This window comes from Lampris incognitus, chromosome 17, assembly GCF_029633865.1.
Source record: "Lampris incognitus isolate fLamInc1 chromosome 17, fLamInc1.hap2, whole genome shotgun sequence".
Classification (NCBI taxonomy): Eukaryota; Metazoa; Chordata; class Actinopteri; order Lampriformes; family Lampridae; genus Lampris; species Lampris incognitus.
In genome coordinates this window covers 25,996,386-26,017,273 of record NC_079227.1, presented here as the reverse complement: position 1 = coordinate 26,017,273, position 20,888 = coordinate 25,996,386, and the positions used below count along the sequence as shown (strand labels likewise).

General features: G+C 45.4%; 2 protein-coding genes across 3 annotated transcripts in view; one reads left to right on the top strand and one right to left on the bottom strand.

Annotated features, from left to right (window-relative positions):
- dock1 (dedicator of cytokinesis 1) overlaps positions 1-20,888 on the top strand; it is a 350,480-nt gene that overhangs the window by 165,836 nt on the left and 163,756 nt on the right. The gene's annotated exons all lie outside the window — the stretch shown is intronic.
- LOC130128057 (inhibitory synaptic factor 2A) lies at positions 1,485-19,669 on the bottom strand. The gene is made up of 3 exons (XM_056297767.1): positions 18,432-19,669; positions 10,682-10,753; positions 1,485-1,668 (listed from the first exon to the last, which is right to left on the bottom strand). Exons 1-3 carry the CDS (start codon positions 19,667-19,669, stop codon positions 1,485-1,487), a joined length of 1,494 nt encoding a protein of 497 aa, XP_056153742.1.

Genomic DNA, 20,888 nt, shown 5'->3' with positions numbered 1-20,888 from the left:
TGTAAATAGTTGAGAAATGCAGAACTTTTGGCTGATGTGAGTGTACAGGCAGTAGCCAATCAGGTTCAAGCGTTTCACTTCTCACCAGCCACGCTCAAACGACTAACCGAATTGTGGTTCCCACTTCCATTTTTCCCGCTAAAACAAAAACCGGATAAGAAGGTCATCATTACAACCTGTGGATTCCTGGTTTGATAGTGCTCAGCTACAGGACTCGCACAATCAAAAGAAAAAAGGACGACAAATAAAGCGGTGACTCAAACAATAAATGCATTTATAAATTACATATGACTTAATGAATGTTGTAAGCACATCGGAGCTACTTGGAAGAAGCCACAAAAAAAAACACTTTGGGGTATGCCCAATGCTATCAACACCAGCAACTTGGGTGATACGTCGCCTCGTGTCTGAACACAAGTTAAGAATTCAGTTTAATGTATTCAAACGAATTTAAATTCAGAGACTATTCACATCCTTTGCAATGTAGTCTTTCAGATGGACAACCCCCTTCCACTGAAACCTATATATATATATATGTGTGTTACTCCAGTAGACCCATATATATGCCGGTAGACCTAAATAAAGTGATTTATAACATTAGATATATATATTTATATAGAAAAAAAGTACATTGATTTCTAACTTTGCAAATGTTTATAAGAAAATAAGTGTTATTTATTCCTTCTCCACTTCAGTCAGTCGGTTCAAAGAGACGTTTTGGAGACTGATAGAAAGGTGATCGTAGAGATCCATTGATAATCCGTTGATAAATGTTTTGCCTCCTTCTAGTCTCTTCCACGGCCATTGTCAAAAGTCTTCAGTCTTTCGTTGTTTGTGGTTGATCTATAGATGTGTAAGAGAATTTTCAAAATTGTCTCTTTTTTTTTGTTTTTGTTATCATCATTATTCTTCTGGAGAAAATGTATCCTGAAACAGTGTTAATTGTGCTTTGCTGGGACGGTGATATGCTGTTGATGTGTGATGAGCATGATTCTTGATTCGGCGATCCTTTGGGGAGATTGAGAAGAAACAATGGTACCGACTGTTGGATAAAAAGTGTGAATGAGACGGTCACCGAACCAAAACATAATTAAATAGGACTCCGTACTTTGGCTAGAAAAATATAAATGGATTGAGGGAAATCAAAATTTTCCTCTCACCGTGCTGATCTCCAAGTAAGTTGCTGTGGTGTAATTTCACGCTCTGTTTAAAGAAATTAGTTTAATTTAACTCTGATCCTCTTTTTTTTTTAATTTCTTCTTTTCTTATGTAAGCATGGGAAAATTCCCAGTTTCCATTTAACCCACTCTTGCTTTCCGTCTTACACACTGTCATCTCAGTCCAGGGTTCAATATCCAACACTGGAGCTCTCTATTACAACTGGTTGCCAGGCGGGCAGATGGGTAACTAGACAGATGTATTATTAATCCTGGGTGTCGTTGAAGGCGGGGGACTGGGAGGGGTGGGGGGTGGGGTCTGCTTTCTCACAGGAACCAAAGTTTCCAGCGGGCGTGCTTCTTGGAGTCAGCTTTTGACTTGCGTTTGGGGGTGGAGGTGAAGGCCTCCTGGGGGTAAGGCAGGGGGGGGAAGTGGGCGTCCTCTGTTGGGCAGAGCCTCTTCATCAGTGGCTGCAGCTTGTCCTCTTGCTGCTTGAAGTCCAGCTCCACACTGAGAGAGAGAGAGAGAGAGAGAGAGAGACAGAGAGACAGAGAGAGAGAGAAAGAGAGAGAGAGAGCGAGAGAGAGATTCAGCTCCACATGGCCTCTCTACCATTTCTAGCCCACAAATATTAAACTCACCTCTATTAGTCAGTACTGCATGCTGAATATTTGCTAATAATATATTCTCCCTTCAAAGACTGTAAAACACTCCCGAAGGAGACATACTGCGACTGTTAAGCAATCCCCCCCCCCCTTTACACCTCTTTTAATCATGTCACATTATGACTACCATTCTGCCCCGTGGTCCTGTGACTTGTTAAATAGCTCTTCTCCGGCCTGTTCTCAGTTGACCCCCTGAACATCTGTCAAGATGCTGCTCAGCCTTGCAGAGTGACCTACATTTCCCTCCTCTGATTTAACCCTCATTTCTGGGTAATTCTTTCAATTGAGACGGGGTCTCTCTCTTTTTTTTTTTTTTTTTTTGGAAGAGGGAAGGATTGCGCCAGGCTACCTCTTCCAGCAGTGGCTGCTATTATTGTTTTTGTATCCTTATTGAGATTTTTTTTGTGATATACTTTATTAATCCCCATGGGGAAATTCTTTTCTACATTTAACCCATCCTAGCTGTGTCGCTAGGAGCAGTGGGCAGCCGCCGTGCAGCACCCGGGGACCAACTCCAGTTCCTCTTGCCATGCCTTAGCCAGGGGCACAGACAGGAGTATTAACCCTAACATGCATGTCTTTTTGATGGTGGGGGAAACTGGAGTACCCAGAGAAAACCCGCCACAGACACGGGGAGAATATGCAAACTCCACACAGAGGACGACCTGGGATGACCCCAAGGTTGGACAACCCCGGGGTTCGAACCCAGGACCTTCTTGCGGTGAGGTGACGGCGCTAACCACTGGATCACCGTGCCGCCCAATTTATATAAGAGAAGGACAAACTGTTGGCAAAAAGGGTGCTAGGTCACCGGATAGAGGATGAACTGAATAGCAAGAGGTGTACTTAAACTGAGGTTGCAGAATGAGCATCAGTGTATGCCTTTCAGAATGTCAGTTTTTGCCCATACGGTTTGATTCCTGCACGATACAATGATGACAGCAACAGCCATTCGGGGAACAGACAATTTTAGGAGATGAGATTGCACAAACATAGGGTACAAACCATAAACAAGCAACCCCTCCCTCTGCAAGTGTGCACCACTTTTCCCCAGGGAACTGTTGTAGAGGATTTATTTGGTCGGGGCCATCATCCACACGTGATGTAATACGGTGACTGCTCGCACACTGGTCCTTGGTTTGACTAACTAAAACTCAGAACGGAGCCTCGGGCGCAACTGGCATAGACGAGCCCTAGTCTGCTAAAGCCTCCTCCAGCCAGACGCTGGAGTCCGGTTGATGGAGAGGTCTGACACACAGACTGCCACGCTGTCTGCAGGAACCAGGCTGGAAACACTGCAGCTCGTTGTCTTGAGTATAAGAGCCTACACAGCGGCCGGACAGCCAGACACCAAAGCTGCCATCTATGACTGGAGTACGAAAGCATATGTTATAAGAGGCTCTTAGTGGGTGCAAATGCAGCCTTTCATCTCCCATAGCTGTATTTTTTTTTCCTCCCTCTTTTTTTTTTCTCTTTTTTTTTTTTGCTTCAGATGTTGTCTTGGATTAACGCTAATACATCCATGCCAGCTGATTCATTGAGAGGCTTAGAAACACAAAGGGCTCACGGGCGCTGTTTTGTTGGATCCAGACAAACATTTAAGAATCAGTCAGTTTGACGGAGGATAGGACAGAATAGAGTAAGCAGAATTATATATTTAAAACGTACAGTGTTGTTGATTATGTGTACTCTTGCATCTAAAATGCAGACTCGGACTGTATTATTGAAGCGTTGCAGCTCAAATCCTGGAACTTGCTGGACATGGCTCTCCACATTTCAGAGCATGCATTTACTAGCCAGGCATTTCACTCTGCTGTAAATGTAGGTCTTGCCACATGATGAGCATATACAGCTAAATTTTACCCATAATCATAGGTCAACCTATTGATGCCATTGTGAAAAATGACTCATTTTATGATTATTCAGTTAAGTACTTGTTACCATTAAAGACAACAGAGTTGTCCGAAAGCATGGCTCCAAGACACCGAGTCAAGTGAGTGCTGAACCAGATGCCCAGCACTTCCATCCAGAGCTTTTACTCAGAGAAAGGAACGCTAGCAGCTATTAGCAGTTAATCCTGGACTGTACTCTATTAAATCTTACCAGTAAGAATCTACATCCTCTTCCATGAGATGTGTGAGCACACGCATCTTGTCTGTTGTTGTGTCAGCGCATAGCAAATTAAAACTCAAGAGAAACACTTATATGCTCTTGAATAAGACTTACTCTCGCACCCATCACACTTCTTTTGCAGGCTGTGGAACAAACAAATTTTACAGCCGCATTTCTATGCAAAAGACGAGCACGCGTCCGCACACCGACTACTCCGTGGATGTGGTTGCAGCTTAGTGCTGCAGTGTTTCATGTGAGATGCGCACACGCACACACACACACACACACACACACACACACACACACACACACACACACACACACACATACTCGTGTGTGCTAACACAGACTAGTAGAAATGATGGGATTCTCCCTGCCCTTCGCAGTAAGCCTCTGGTACCGCTGAGACTGTTTGTTGTTGTGGCTTCATGGCTGCAAATTAAAATCCAGCGGGGACACAACAATTTCCACAAAGCCATTTGTAGTCATATCCACCATTTATTGTTTTGACTGTTGCAAGTTAGTCAAGAACAGCCTGTTTATTTTCGATGTGGGAATGGCATTTTCAGTTTTTTTTTTTTTGATTCACTCAGGTATTTATTTATTTATTCATTCATTTATTTATTTATTTTATTTATTTAGGATTTGTTCAGCCCCTAAATTTGGTTAAGTCTGCCTTGTATGTCTGCGTGTGTTCTCATGAAATAATATAAACCTCTACCTGTTTGTCATATGTCTTGTTTCCCCCCATGACACACACAAAAAAAACCAGTCCAGCCTCATTAGAAAAATTGCCAGAGTGAAGAGATAATCATCTCGTCTTTGAAACACGTTCAAAAAGTCTTTTTAATGAAAGATTTATTAGACTCTGCTCGGCCCACTTATCAGCATCTCATGAAACTGTCATGGGCCCCGCCGCGTTGGTCTGCACGCTTGGCGACACTCCCATTTTGATTTTTGCTGAAAGCGAAAAGTGAACGTTGTTGGCGTTTTCCTGCCCCTCAGCCGCGAATTGCCCAAGCGGGTTGCTGGGTCAGAACAAACCAAAGAAGACGTTACCGTGGACCTTCTCAGTCTTTAACCTCTCTCCCTTTCCTCCTGCCTCTTCTCTCACTTTCTTATTCTCCCGCTCTCGTTCACTCCCTGCCCAAACGCGCTCACACACACCTACCCGTGCGTCACTTCGTACATCCACGGGACACAATGAGTTGGTCTTATCTCTTGCTTTCCTCCCCAACTTTTTCACGTTCTTTCATGCCCTCATCCTCTCTCTCTCTCTTTTCCTCCTCCTTCATTATCCTCTCTGTGCGAGATATGTGCGTTCTATCTGTCTGTTCCCCCCCCCCACCCCGACATCCATGTATACGTAAGACCCTGAGTCTCACTTCCGTAACCATGGTTACCAGCTTGCCTCCACCGTGGAAATCATCATCATGATTGCACAAAAGAAAGACGTCTTTCCCCTTCAAAGTGGAGATGTAGGACGGCCTCAATGCTCAGTACTTTCCATATATTTTAACATAATCAACTATTCAGCCTTAAGCAACATATCCCCAGTAAATGGCTAGATTCACTCCTTTTTTTCTTTTTCTTTTTTTTTGGAATGTGGACTCAGTGGACTTTAATTTTTCACTTTTCATGCAGAAGAGTCGTCTATTATTAGATAGTTTTGATAATCAGCTGCAGCACTCCTATTTCGGCTTAACCAGGAGGTATGCTGGCTAAAAACAAGTTAGACTAATAGGGAAATAGTTGTGGTTCATTGTGAACAACGATGGCCTGCAATCAAGGGGGGGGGGGCTTTCTCATCTGCTCAATCAGCCACAATCGCTCAAATCTGCTTTTTGATCTGCACATTCAGGTATATAGCTAAACACAGTATGAGGAAAATGTGATTATAGTGTTTCCAGATGGACACTGGACGATATTTTATGCTGTAGTTTTGAAATAAATTGGATGCCTTTTTAGATCTCTTTTTGTGCCCAGCGCTAATATACTATTCTCTGTTTTCATCTGTATGCATGCTCAATAATCCAGGCAAGAAAATCAAAGAAAGTTGAATCGGTTCATCTGGATACAGCGTTTATTGACAGATACGTTTCATCACTCATCTAAGTGACCTCTTCAGTCTAAACTGACTGGCTGTATCCCCACCCTCATAAACAATACAGTGGCATAACGACCAGTTTCATATGAAATGGTCACGCCCCACCGAAACCAACTGGTCACTGGTTTCAGTCATGATGCTACTGTGTTGTTTATAAGGGTGGGGATACCTGCAGTCAGTTGAGACAGAAGCAGTCACTAATGCCACTTTTCCTCTACATGGTACCAGCTCAACTCGACTCGACTCAGCCTTTTTTCGTTTTCCATTACTGGAAAGTACTGGCATTTTGGTAACTTACCACTTTTCTGGTATTGCCTTTGTCGAGGTTCCAAAAAAATTGGACCAGCTACATTGAGGGGGTACTGTTACAGTAATGGAAGATGAAACAGAAGCAAGTTGAGTCGAGCCGGTACTATAGTGGAAAAGGGGCATTGGATGGGTGATGAAACGTATCTATCAATAGACGTCGTATCCAGATATATTGATTCAACTTTCTTTGATTCTCTCTTTTTCCTCCCTTTGCGACCTTTCTCTTGTTTTCACTCTTTCTAACCTGTTATATGTATTTTTCTCACCTTCTCACACTTCTTTTTAGCTCTGGACACCAGATGTTGCAACCTGTTTTTGCAAGATGGCATTAAATGCCATAATCTCATCAACCTCTTCTCTCCTATTCCAGTGTCATGCACATTGCATCAAGCATCATGCCCATACTTTTGATCACACGCTGTTAGCTGACAGAGGAGGATGCAGAGAGAGAGAGAGAGAGAGAGAGAGAGAGAGAGAGAGAGAGAGAGAGAGAGAGAGAGAGAGAGAGAGAGAGAGAGAGAGAGAGAGAGAGAGAGAGAGAGAGAGAGAGAGAGAGAGAGAGAGAGAGAGAGAGAGAGAGAGAGAGAGAGAGAGAGAGAGAGAGAGAGAGAGAGAGAGAGAGAGAGAGAGAGAGAGAAGTAGAAAGAGAATGCAAGACAGATGGACTGAGTTCAGGAGAGTTGAAAGTGAAGAAAGTGGGAGTAGACAGGGGGGCTGAAAGACAACAGCAGAATTGTGTATTTTGTTTGATCTCCTTGCCCATAAAGTGGAGCGCGGTATTGATCTGGAGCTGCTGTTATGCTCCAGCTCGTCTCAGAGATGGTGCCCATTACTCTTAAACTGGTAGGTAATGCCGAGCAGTATGTGGCCGGCACCATACCGGGTTGCCTTTAAAATGATTTCTGGATCCGTATATGTCCACTCTGATCACAAGAGTAGTTTTAGCATAAACACAAGAGTGTGGGGGGTTTGGCTACAGTAAAAACACAAATACACACCAACACACTGCATACACTGCTTGTTCCCTCATGGCTGTGGCTCATCTCCTGTGTTCTTCCACCTCCGGAGAGGTTGTTTTCATGGAGATCTGTGTAATTAGATTGCCATTTAATCCTCCTGCCTCTATGAATACAACTGCTATATTTGATTCTGTGTCCAATCATCACCGTTCACCATGCCATGTAAGTCTCTCGGAGGGGAACTCTGGTCAATTAAATGCCACATTCCCAGAGATTTCAAATGTCTCGTTCAGAGGTTGATGCCCCTTTATCAAGTTGAAATTCTGCCAGTCACCGACAAGACAAGCCTCTTGCTTTGTTTTGGAATTTCTGCTTTTACCTCCTCCACAGATTCAGCATTTCAGTGAATTGTATCACATTTAGCAAGCTCTTTGGAGAGTTTCCATGTTAATATTTTCGGTAAAAATAGTTTCCCGCATAGGGCAAAATCACGGCGCGCATCTGACCCGGCAATTGTCTGTGAAATCCCCCATATAACGTTCACGTCCTTGAGGGAACAAACGTAGGAGCCTTCAACCGATGAAGATTTATACTGAGCTCAGTCCAGGTGGTTGGGAAAATCATGCCTAACAATATTCCATGCCGTATTCCATGCTCCTTGAACTTAATTATTGTAGTTTAATTAATGACAGAGTAGAAAATTTTCCTTCCTTTTTTTCCCATGACAATTTTTCATCCATCCATCCATCCATTATCTTAACCACTTATCCTGCTCTCATGTCTGCGTCCTAGTTCCTTGGACTTTTATGGCACTCCTCTTACATCAGCTGTCATCTGTCGGACTTAAGTTGATAGTTGTGTTGCATTGTAATGGCGTCTAATCAGTGGACTTGGCCACAGATTGATTTAGATCAACTGCAGTGAGAGCTGAAGCACATTTCAAAGACTTTGGATGCAGTGTAATCCAATTTGGGAAGTCACTGCATTCAAAGGCTGAAAACTTAACAACCCAAAGAATTTCAGGTTTCGATTTTCAAAAGCTTGAAATTGAAAGAACAGATCCACTTTGACATAGTGCGTCATCGCAGGTAAATTAGTGATGAAGAAATCAAAACTTGAGGGGAAACATTTCTGAATTTAGGTCGTAATGCCGCAGAATGTTGTGTCGGGATGCTTGAATAATTTGTGACGATACTTTTGTGTTCATACTAATCCCATTGAGTACACGCGATGGCATCCAGAAGGTTTTGGGCTGTATTTGTATTTTAGCTGCCAAGAATATGTGGCAGCTGCTTACACAAAATAGGGCTTGCTACAGGAACAGCTCAGTTTTTGTGTTGTTTTTTTTTGGGGGGGGGGGGGTTTACCCCCTTTTTCTCCACAATTGTACTTGGCCAATTACCCCACTCTTCCAAGCTGTCTCAGTCGCTGCTCCACCCCCTTTGCCAATCCGGGGAGGGCTGCAGACTACCACATGCCTCCTCTGATACATGTGGAGTCACCAGCCGCTTCTTTTCACCTGACAGTGAGGAGTTTCGCCAGGGGGACGTAGCACATGGGAGGATCATGCTATTCCCCCCAGTTCCCTCTCTTCCCTGAACAGGCGCCCCAACCGGCTAGAGGAGGCACTCGTCCAGCGGCCAGGACACATACCCACATCTGGCTTCCCACCCACAGACACAGTCAATTGTGTCTGTAGGGATGCCCAACCAAACTGGAGGTAACATGGGGATTTGAACTGGTGATCCCCGTGTTGGTAGGCAACAGAATAGACCGCCATGTCACCTTGACGCCCAGTTTTTGTTGTTTCAAAAGTCAGGTTTGTCTGTATTTTTACACTGAGCTCAGGCTCAAAGACTCCGTCACCTGGTCTATGGATGCCCTCTGGAGTCAACAGAGGCTAGCACGGCAGGGCAAGCACAGTTGGTCCGTGTTTAAGTAGACTGAGTCAAGACCAAGGTTGGGGAGGCCAGACCCGGCCCACTCTTCCCAGGCCAGGGCTGCACAGCACTCGTCTGAACCATAAGGATGACTCATTTATAATTTTTAGACCAGGTCTAATCTCCCTGCCATAATAGTCTGTGTCCTTGTTAGTCCCTTCTAACCGTACACCCAACCTCATGGCTGCCTGTTTGCCCCTGTGCTGCGTCATGCTCTTCTTCCGTGGTCCTTGCCCCACGTCACCATGCCATAGCATGACTATTTCAATCCACCATACATCATTATATCATCAGAGAGATGTTCATTCTTTTCCGTCCTTGCACCCTGAGGTCACACCGACCACATGGCGAGGTCCAAATTACGACCACACTGTGCCTCCTTCTGCTCAGACATCAGAGTGAGCGGCACCGACTCTGGCTCCTTCGTTTTTAAGGAACCGATTGTAGTTTTGACCGGAGGCATTACTTTTATCAGGAGCGGTAGACAGGAGTATGATTTAAATGACCTATCAGTTCCAAATTGCTGAGTAAGTGGGACAGCGGTGTCCACTATAAACACTTTCATTGATCTCCCCACACCCGCTCTACTTAAATCTTTCATCTGTTTTACTCTTTCTTTTACTCCAGTACATTTTGCCCCGACACTTTCTTGCTGCTTCACTCAGTCCCATTGTAATCTTCTTTTTTTTTTTTAGCACAGACACACACACACACACACACACACACACACAAAGAAGTATACAGTTTTGTACAAACAGGACTGTGAGTGAGCGGACAGTCGGTCTTGCTTTATATTGGTGCTTAGGCGGCAATGACAAAATCTGCAAGGCCTTCAAACATGCTGAGTGCACTAACCACCGACTTTGCATTGGTCCCACTACACACACACACACACACACACCATACAAAGGGAGGAGAGCATTTACATACGCATGGGTAAACATGCATAAGAGCAGTGTAGCCAGGGATGCCAAGGACTCATCAGTTGCATCTTTATCGGCCAAGTCATGAACTTGTACTTTGCCTTATATGAAGGCTTAGTTGGCTTGGCAACTGCACAAGATGGTGGTATTTGATGTTTTGATTTAAATTAATTTCTCCTTTCCTGGCCGAGATCTCCCGAGTTCTGCGTTTCCTTTGCTCTGCTCACAAGTGTGCCCTTTTGTCCCTGAATAGCGCCTGCCAAGAGCCCTTCAGAGGAAGAAGGGGGTGAGAGGAAGAGGGGACAGTGAGACAGAGCGAGAGAGCGTGGCGGGAAAATGTCAACCCCCCCCCCCCACACACACACACACACACACACTTATTAACAGTATCCATGCATCTGCCCCCTCACTCCCACACTCTCCCCTATTCACCTGTACCCCCCAACCCCCAGGGAGGAGAGGCAGACCTTATTCGGGTCATCGTTTTTAAAGAGGAATGGCCACTAACCTGTAAATAATGCATGCGCTGTTCCGACACGTGTCACAGTTGGCTGTGTCCTGTCCGGTTCGATAGGAGAGGCTGTGGGGAAGATAAGAGTCATGAATGAGTAATTATTGGACTTGTTTAGCAGCTCCCTCCACATCCTCTTCCTCCTTCCTTTCTTCCTATCTCATTTACTTATTAGCAGGGCCGAAGTAAACATGGTCAGGGAGAAGGAGGCTTCGGCTACCTTTTCCCGTGGCCTATGACTTGGGGCCGGGGCTGAGGTTACCATAGCATTGACCATTAACTTGAAATTGGCTCAAAGCAGAGCAGACATGGCAAAGCTGCCCAGAGCAATTTTCCGGGCAACACCAGGAGGAGTTGGCGCTCGAGTAGCATTTATCACAATCAATTAATCAATAAATTGAAATTAAATTAAATTAAAGAAAAGAAAAAAGACTTCCTGTCATTAGGAAATATTCAAATGGATATTAGACTTGGTGTCTCATTTTGTTCCTGACTTATATTTGTGCATGTGATCCCATCTGCATCGTTCAAAACACATTACGACACATCGGTATCATCCTTTCTGTTCAGTGGAATGTTCTTTTCTTTGTAATTGGATGGTAATTGTATATTTCCTGACAGTCCTCTGTGCTCACAATGGGTCAATTTGTGATCTTGAAATTAGATCAAGTAATTCTAAGTAATTAGAATTTCTTTTTTCTTTTTTTTGTCTAGCAGTAAAAATTTGACACTTTGTTTTATGGCAGCCATTTATCGGCGTACCATTTGTCCTTGCTGTCCTCGGTCTGATTTCGACTCAGCCGTTTCACGTTCAGTCAGTCTCAATTCCTGTGTATTCTAAGCCAGGTTTTTCATCCGCTGTCTCCTGAGAGGAGCTGTTGTCATAAGCGGTACTCCCCGTCTCCCCGGGGGCAGATGAGGACAAGGTGACGTCTCTGAGAAGAACTGTTTGGTCATATGCTTCTAAGGCTGGATGGCTTTCTGATTGGATCAGCGTGTGGTAATATGAATATAGATGAACACTGAGTGTCTCCCCGAGTAATTAATGGCATATTACCATGAACATATTGCAGAATCATTTTAGTGCGGTCATAGACCAGAAAGCAATGTTCTCCCAGGTGCCTCTTTTGGTCATGGCACACATTGATGAGTATTTGTGAGATGTGAAATGAGATGTTATTAGGGTAAACGATCATTGTGTCAGAAAGCATCTTAGCACCTTGCAGCAATAATTATCAGTTTTTTTTTTTTTGGCATATTTTACCTCGGGGTAAAATGTCATGCCTGTTCTCAGCCATGCTATTCTCACACGTACTAGTAAACACCTGAATCTAGGACAGAAAGGCTCGTTTTTTGGCCGAGAACCATATCTGCAGGAGTGTGATTAACTTTCCTCATCAAGTATTGACTAAAAATGACCTCTGCGGCATGTGTTAGAATTAAATGAGTCCATATAATTTCTTCCCAGCTCAATATCGCCAGGCTACGATGTGGTTTCATGGGTGAAAATTAAATTCAGATCGGTAATTGGTCATAGATAACAATATGCAATCGATCAAAACTTTACTTTTTCTTAGGTTTTAAATGACTCAAGACATGTTTAGTGTGTATATTTTATATTTCTGTATGTTATACAGCTTCAACAAAAATTAAAGCATCGGGGCATCCGGGTAGCGTGGTGGTCTATTCCGTCGCCTACCAACATGGGGATCGCTGGTTCGAATTACATCCGGCTTGGTCGGGCGTCCCTACCGACGCAATTGGCAGTGTCTGCAGGTGGGAAGCCAAATGTGGGTATGTGTCCAGGTTGCCGCACTAGCGCCTCTTCTGGTCGGTCGGGTGCCTGTTCAGGTGTGGGGGGGGCTGGGGGCTGGGGGGAATAGCGTGATCCTCCCATGCGCCATGTCCCCCTGGTGAAACTCCTCACTGTCAGGTGAAAATAAGTGGCTGGCGACTCCACATGTATCGGAGGAGGCATGTGGTAGTCTGCAGTAGGGATGCCCCCCGAAACCCGGTTCTAAACGGGAACCGGTTCTAAATTAGTAAAAACCGGAGCATTTTTAAGATCCGACGTTTTCAGTTCTGCTATCGGTAGTCGGTAGGTACTCGAGAAATCATGGAGTGAGATTTATATTGTGGCAATTGTGTTTTTCGAGGAATTTAAACGTCGCGAACATAATCTTGTTTGCCGTTTTCTCCATCTCTCTGTCTCTCTCTCTTACTGCGCGAGGGGCGGGGCTGTGCTGTGCTCCACACACTCGCTCACACACGCACAGACAGCTCTGCTCAAGGGCTCATCATGGCGGAGAGAACTAAACGTTCAAAAGTTTGGGTATTTTTTTCAAAAGTCGATGACAACAACGCTCGTTGCCACAAGTGCAACAAATCATTTGCCAGTAAGGGTGGCAATACAAGCAATCTGTCGAAACATCTTTTGTCGAAACATGGTATTAATCTGCAGAAATGCGGCGTTTTCGACTGCTTTGCTCGTAGTGTTCCATCCACGTCCACTGCAGGTAAGCCGTATGAGCCATAGATACGGAGTTAGCTAGGCTAATAACGAATTATTACGAATAGGCCAATAAATAAAATATAATTGCTTAGCTAATTGTTTAGCTACAAATATATAAGCCATAGATACGGAGTTAGCTAGGCTAATAGCCGGGGACACTATAAGTCAGGAGAGATCACGACTCCTGCCGGAGAAGGCAGATATGTTGATTTTCCTGCAGAAGAACTGTTAGGATAATGTTCTAGGTTCTTGTTTTTTTGAACTTCCGTTAGCCTTTTGCTGTAAAAATTTATTTTTAATATATATATTTTTGTCTTTATCTTTATCTACTTTTATTTTTTATCTTATTTGTTGTTGTTGAATGTTGATTATATAGTCTATAATTCAGACGCATTTAAAACATTTCTGCTGCTGTTCCTGTTGAATAAATGATATTTGTTTATATTTATATAAAGTTATATAATAGAATAATAAAGCAATGTCGATTCTGTTCTTAATTAAGTGTCTTTTTTTCTTGCATAATAATAAAAAAGAACCGATAAGAGTATCGATAAAGTACCGAACCGATAAGCAGTACCGATAAGAGTAGTAGTATCGATAAAATCCTAACGATACCCATCCCTAGTCTGCAGCCCTCCCCGCATCGGCAGAGGGGGTGGAGCAGTGACCAGGATAGCTCAGAAGAGTGGGGTAATTGGACAGATACAATTGGGGAGAAAAAAATCCTAAAACAAAAAAACATGGCTGTAAACCTCCCCCACCCATCTCCACTGTAGTTGATATATCCACTGACATTATTTTTAGGGCTGTTGATGTGAATATTTTTATTTTTGCTGTGGAAGGGCAAAGAGAATGAGTATGAGCTGTTGAAGGGAAGTTTTTGGCTCAGCTGAAGGACTCTATATGTAATTAAAAGCGTCTGTCAATGAAGCCAAGCAATCGCTAGCAGAGGGGAGGTGACCCCCATAATGCAGAGCAGCGGAGAAGGTCGAGTCGGCCTTAACTTTACGCCCAGATGGGTGGATCGATAGGTGCTGATGGGGTGCGCAGGTGTCTTGTCCTTTCAACAACTCTCTCTTATTCTCTATCTCTTGTCCTCATGCAGTCTTGATCTCGCTCTCCTCCCCCCGCCCCGCACTCCCACCTACCTCTCCTCTCTTTTGGAGTTGATAAGAGAAAATAAAGGGAGCAGAGCTCATTTCGGCAGGCTTCCCGCGGGAGAGTGAAGCCAAAAGTGCCATTAACAATATATTTATAGACACCCACCCACCCAGTGCACCAAGGTGAGCCCTCTGAAAGGTCAGTGTCTGGGTGGGCGGGAGTTAGAAGATACACACAAACACACACACACACACACACACACACACACACACACACACACACACACACACACAAAGGAGCTTGTTGCTAGTCTGTCAAAGCTTTGTGTGTGTACACGTGTATGGGCACGTGCGTGCACGTGTGTGATTAATCAGGGAGGGCCTGCCAACATTGGCTGATGATGCAGCAAATTTATTCCCAAGTTCTGCACTATCAGACGAGCTCCCAAGCTGTGTACTGTAGATCGAGCTTGTACACTTGGAGTCATAGTTAATGACCCGGGCACAGCTGCTTTCTAGGGAATTATGCAAGCGCGTATGTGAGCACGTGTGTGCAGGTGCAACGTGTAAGAGGACATTGGGGACTGATCCTGTCCAGGCTGCCAGGAGACAACAGCTTTATTCAAAGGCAAGCCATGTCCTCTAACCTCCCTTTGTCCTCGTAGCCTGCCAAGGGCTGTCCATATAATCTGTAAATAGCGGCACTGGTTAGTTCTAATTATACAGTTACTGAGTCTCTTCCTCTTCATCTTCCATTCTCTTTCACTTCTACTCGCACCCCTTGTCCTCATGTGTCTCCCTCCCCGGTTATTTTTCTCTCCCCCCCCCCCCCCCCCAATTGTATCCGGCCAATTACCCCACTCTTCTGAGCTGTCCCGGTTGCTGCTCCACCCCCACTGCTGATCGGGGAGGGCTGCAGACTACAACATGTCTCCCCTGATACACGTGGAGTCGCCAGCCGCTTCTTTTCACCTGACAGTGAGGAGTTTCAAGAGGAGGATCACGCTATTCCCCCCAGTTCCCCTTCCCCCTCAAACAGGGGCTCAGATCGACCGACCAGAGGAGGCGCTAATGCAGCACCCAGGACACATACCCACATCTGGCTTCCCACCTGCAGACACAGCCAATTGTGTCTGTAGGGACGCCCGACCAACCTGGAGGTAACACAGGGATTTGATCCGGCGATCCCCATGTTGGTAGGCATCCCTCCGCTCTTTAAAACACGCAGATCAGGGAACGGGCAGAGAAATTGGGACTTGTAGAACTGAGGATCAAGATTAGGTTAGTTACGGGCGTACCCCTGCACAAAATTGCTTTTCGATTTCGGCTGTGATGAACATTGTCACTACATTATGGTGGACCAGATGCCAATAAAAGATTCCAGGTCTTGTTTTTTTTTGGGAAAGAGCACCGAGCTACTTGTAACTTTTCATTTCTTTGATTTTGTTCCCGTGTGGTTTGTTTTAGACACGGCACATTAGGTGTGGAATTATGTTTTGTGTACGACAGGTCTGTCATGCACACATGCCTATTGATGAATGCACTGCAAGGCGATGCATTTTCTCACATGAAAAATGAATGTCGCATAACACAGGCGGTAATGTTACAGATGTAATTGCACCCACAATTCACCTATAGCCTGTGGGCATTCTTATTTGTTGGGCCAGTGACATTTCTGTAGGAACAGAGCTAATGTAGTGTGACAAAGGCAGCATTAGAATTTTTGCTTGGCTCGCTAAATATATAGTTATATATATATAGTTATATAGTCTGAAAAGTGGAGGCATGTACAGTAAGAGGAGGCCTATGCTCATAAAACAGTGCAAGTGCAGCCGGCTTCAGATGGATTACAAAGAGGCTTATACCACTCAATGACTTGTGCTAAAGTCAGGCTTTTATGAAAACAGCATGGCTCACAGCTCCGCCACTGTATCAAAGTGCTTGTTCTTCTAAGTGTGTGACCGGGTGACCCTGAGAAGTGTAGTGATAGCACTAGGACTAGAACTAGGCACTCGTTCTCAATGCCAACTCATTTAAGTTATAGTCAGTATACTGGATGGGCACTAAAGGGCACATGGCATATTCACACATAACTGCAAGTCAACCGGGGGCGTCCTGATAGCATCGCGGTCTATTCTGTTGCCTACCAACACGGGGAACGCCGGTTCGAATCCCCGCGTTACCTCTGGCTTCGTTGGGCGTCCCTACAGACACAATTGGCCGTCTGTGCGGGTGGGAAGCTGGATGTGGGTATGTGTCCTGGTCGCTGCACTAGTGCCTCCTCTGGTTGTTCGGTGGGGGGGGGGGTGAGCTGGAATAGCATAATCCTCCCAATGCTACGTCCCCCGGCGAAACTTCTCACTGTCAGGTGAAAAGAAGTGGCTGGCAACGCCACATGTATCGGAGGAGGCATGTGGCAGTCTGCAGCCCTCCCCGGCTCGGCAGAGGGGGTGGAGCAACGACTGAGACGGCTCAGAGGGCGGGATGGATTGGCCAGGTACAATTGGGGGGGGAAAGGGGGGGAAAATAATTGTAAGTCAACCAGGCATAACAATGGTAACCGCTCCATTCCTCTCCGCTCCCTTTCTGCCTGCCACTTTCCACCCATCTGATAAAACCGGTGTGCAAGGCTGCTCAAAAGAGATGGCTTCCACAGCAGCACCTCATGTCTGCTTACTTTTTCACTTAGAGCACAATTTTTATGAGTTTGGCGATAAGGAGATTAAGGTTGCCTCATGAAAGGTTGGGGGAGTAACTGCCTTTTTAGGTAGTGTAAACTCTGCTCTGGCCTTGTTGGAGAGGAGTTCAGCTTCCTCTCCTGTCCAGTTGTGTTGATATTGAGAGCTGGTCCATACACCTTGTGGCCGTCGTGCACAATTGGTTATCAGCGTGACAAGTGAGAATGTTTGTCTGAAATTGTTTGTGGGCCTCTTTATGTGTTTGTGTTGTGCGCACGTGGGTGTGTGCACACTATTCCCTCAGGTTCGGCACACCTGGCCGGTATCTGATGTTGATTGGTTGGATTCTGGCTGTGCATCTCGCAGCGCTGGTCAAAACAGATAGAGATCTTAGCGTGGAGCCTCAGCAATTCACTCAACAAATTGGCCATTTTGTTTGTCTCATTCCTTTGGATAGACAATCCTCAGTTTCAGCCGGCTAGATGGTATCTGGAGCCCCTTTGTATGTACTTGATTTCCATCAGACAGCAAATGGCTTTTTCACAGGCCATGGCTTTTTCACAGGCCTTTAGACTCCCTAGATTAACATTATGTAGCACGGTTTGATAAGCCCAACTACCAAATGTCTAGTTCAGTATTTTGCTAAAGGAGTAGAAGCACATGAAAGGATGGCAACATTTGGTGTCTGTTAAGATGGCTGTTCTTTTTTTTCTCCCCATCTAACACGTTTCTTTATTTTCCAGGATAGACAATCAGTTTGAGGCAAACTCAAAGGTCATTACATTTGTTTTGATTCACAAGATAATACAATTGCAAGAGTAGATAACTCGCACAGATGGCAGCATTTATAGTTGAGCGACTTTTTTAATGAAAGTGTGGGATCATCTAGCAAGACGGTGATGTTCAAAACTGGTACGTCTTGGATGTCTCCTTACTATGGTTTTGTGATTAAAAGCTAAACAAAAGATCAGGTTTTGTGTAACCCGTACATCAGCTCTGTTGTAACAACCAGGAAGTAAACCGTTTCAAAAGGGTGTTGTGATGCAAAAGCTCTGCAGAACTTTGCATATTCAAGTGAAAACAATGTCCCTCTAGCCTAGCTTCATATCGTAGGATACTTTGATTTTTCCCCTCCTCTTTGTACAGGCATTTTAATAGCAGCTTCACATAAGGTGCAGGCACACATCACATGTCTGGCCCTTTCATCCATGCTGCAGTACTGGAGTACCCCACCAGAAGACCAGAATGGCTGCTAATGCTGAATCATTAAGGTTTTCTACATCGTTGTTGAGTCCGTCACTCAGCCCTGTGATTGGACTGTTATCTAGCCTCGTAGTCCTAGATAGAACCCTTTTAGGGATTGTTGTATTATTATAATATTATCAAAGTTTTATCAAATTAATACTACTGATAGCAATATACTTGGGGGCATCTAAACTGTAAGTGAGTTACCTTACCCCTCTCTGTGGGCCTCTCCCTTCTCCAGCTCCTGGATGACCCCGAGCAGCACTTTGATGGTCTCCTGACTGGAGCTGATCAGGTTCTCCATGGCCTGCAGCTGTGCTTTAACATCCCCCTCCTGAGACACAGGCACTATTTGTTTACAGGCCTCCCCCGAACTTGGGTCTGCCGGCGCTTCCCTGGACTCTCCAATGCCACAGGGTGACAGAAGGTCCTCCATGGCCCGGAGGGGCCGCGCAGACAACTGGCCCGCGTGGCACTGCGCTTGCGTCGTGCACCCCCCACCAGCGCGCGGCAGCGTCTGAGACTGCAGGCCGTTCAGCTGCAGGCCTTTCTTACGCTTGCTCCGCACAGACGGGCTATCCAGGCACTCCACCTGCGTGAGGGAGTTCCACGCAATGGGGCCCGTGACCTTGGAGGTCCTGTCCGGCAGTGTCCGGGAAGAGCCCTCCTCCAGATTTGACAGCTGCCTCTTGGACGAGCGCTCCGCCTCGTCGGCCTCCCTGCGATGTAATCCTGTCCCAGGTCTGGACGGCACGCTGCAGAGCTGGTAGCCTGCCTGTGCTCCAGCTCCGGCTCCTTTAGGTGTGTCCTGAAGGCAGCCTGTGTCCACAGAGCAGCTCAGCAGCAGAGCATCGGAACACTGGCCATCAGGTGCAGTGTGCTGCTCCACTGTGGCAATGCACTCATTAGTATGGAGCAGAGCCCTGGTCCTCCGGACTCCACTCCCCCCGCAGGCTCCCTCCTCCTCCTCCTCCTCTAAACCCTGTTCAGCAGTCTTGGACTGCTTCACTTCCACAACAAAGCCGTTGTTCTGACCTTTATAGCGCTCCACCGATGCCACATGTTTAAAGGTTTTGTCTTTCTTTCGCTCGAATGGGAAGGTCTGGTAGCGTTTCTTTAGGTCCGGGGATGTTTGCACGCCTGTGCTCTTGGTGACATTGGGGATGGATCGGCGAGCAGGGACGGTCATATACTTTCGGTACGCTGCCTTGTATGAGGCGGGCTTGCCGGCCTTCCCCGCTGCATGTAGCGCCGCCTCCCTTTGCTCATTCTGTGCTTCACAGATGTCCTTGAAGCGCACTTGGAGGGCCTTGTTTCTCTTCCTCACCTGCCGGCTGGCTTCCAGTGAATAGTTTACCTCCAGTGCTAGTGAGGCAGAGGGCGAGGGTGCTGCCTCTGAGTCCGACTCTGAGTTGGTGAGCATGCATTTGCCACCCTCCTTGCTCACCATGGTTCCTGAGAGATGGAGATAGAGAGACGATATTAATAACCTGTAATGATAGGCTGAGCCGAAGAACCAGCCCTTGTTGCTGTCCCCCATACCGCAGAGCACACGCCATGTAAGCTCAGGGAGTTACTTGGGCAACTATTTAATTAATATTATTAAGAAGTAGTATTTTTGTATGTTTATCATTATGCAAGCCCAATGCATACATACAAATACCATATATATTTAACATGCAGATTTTTTTTCCCTGTAAGAGTGCATTTTCTGCTATAATCGGTAATAATGGGAGTTATGAACAGAATATCATAGTTTATGGGTAAAATATCACCAAGCCATAGTGCTCTTATGCAGGTGACCTAAACTTTCCGTATGTGATTACCAGATCATTAACACTAGAAAAGAAAATGCTTCCATCTGGCGTCATTATTGCCTGTTGGTTATAGTCTTATATGCCTGCCAATCCTCATGTTTTTATTTACTGGGATACTGATGGGGGTCATGGTTTTAGCATGCCCTATAGATAATCCTGACAGATTTCCACGATGCCACATAATCTTGCCCTATGTGAAAGCAATGACACCAATTTTAGAAGGGCACCCAGTTGTGTGTCATTGCAGTTAAACATGATTTATCTGTTCGCCCATTCTAATTTGTTGAGGCTGTGAGTCTCTGTGGCTGTACAGACGCTCCAGTAGCTGCTGTCTGTTGCGTGACCATGCTATGTCACTGAACACACTCAGAAATGGGCGTACACGCATAAACACACACCAGTGAGGGGTCAGTGATATATCATTTGCGATTTTATCGATTTTTGGGATGCGTGCAAAATTGTATCAGACATTGTTGAGTATGCAAATGCATATCAGCCAAACATGTCATTTCATGTCATTGATTGTTTGCACTTCGACATAGCTCGTGTGGTATCACCCTGCAACTTGCACGTACAGTTTGTGCTATGGTGAGTAATAACCAATATGAATGACACAGCAATGGCTTCAGGCTCCAAATTGACAATGAAAGATTGAAGTAATGGCTTGGATTAAAATAATGATGATGATAATAATAATAATAATAATAATAATAATGCGGTGTCCGGGAGGCGTGGTAGTCTATGCTGTTGCCTACCAACACATGGATCGCCGGTTTGAATCCCCGTGCTACTTCTGGCTTGGTCAGGCATCCCTACAGACACCATTGGCCGTGTCTGCGGGTGGGAAGCCGG

Bases quoted from the DNA above. Each gene is read 5' to 3' on its own strand.
- LOC130128057 (XM_056297767.1), bottom strand. From the start codon at position 19,669: ATGGTGAGCAAGGAGGGTGGCAAATGCATGCTCACCAACTCAGAGTCG. The intron at 10,754-18,431 runs GTAAGGTAACTC...TCTTCCCCACAG, and splicing joins GGAGAGGCCCACAGAGAGGG to CCTCTCCTATCGAACCGGAC. The intron at 1,669-10,681 runs GTTAGTGGCCAT...TCTCTCTCTCAG, and splicing joins AGCGCATGCATTATTTACAG to TGTGGAGCTGGACTTCAAGC.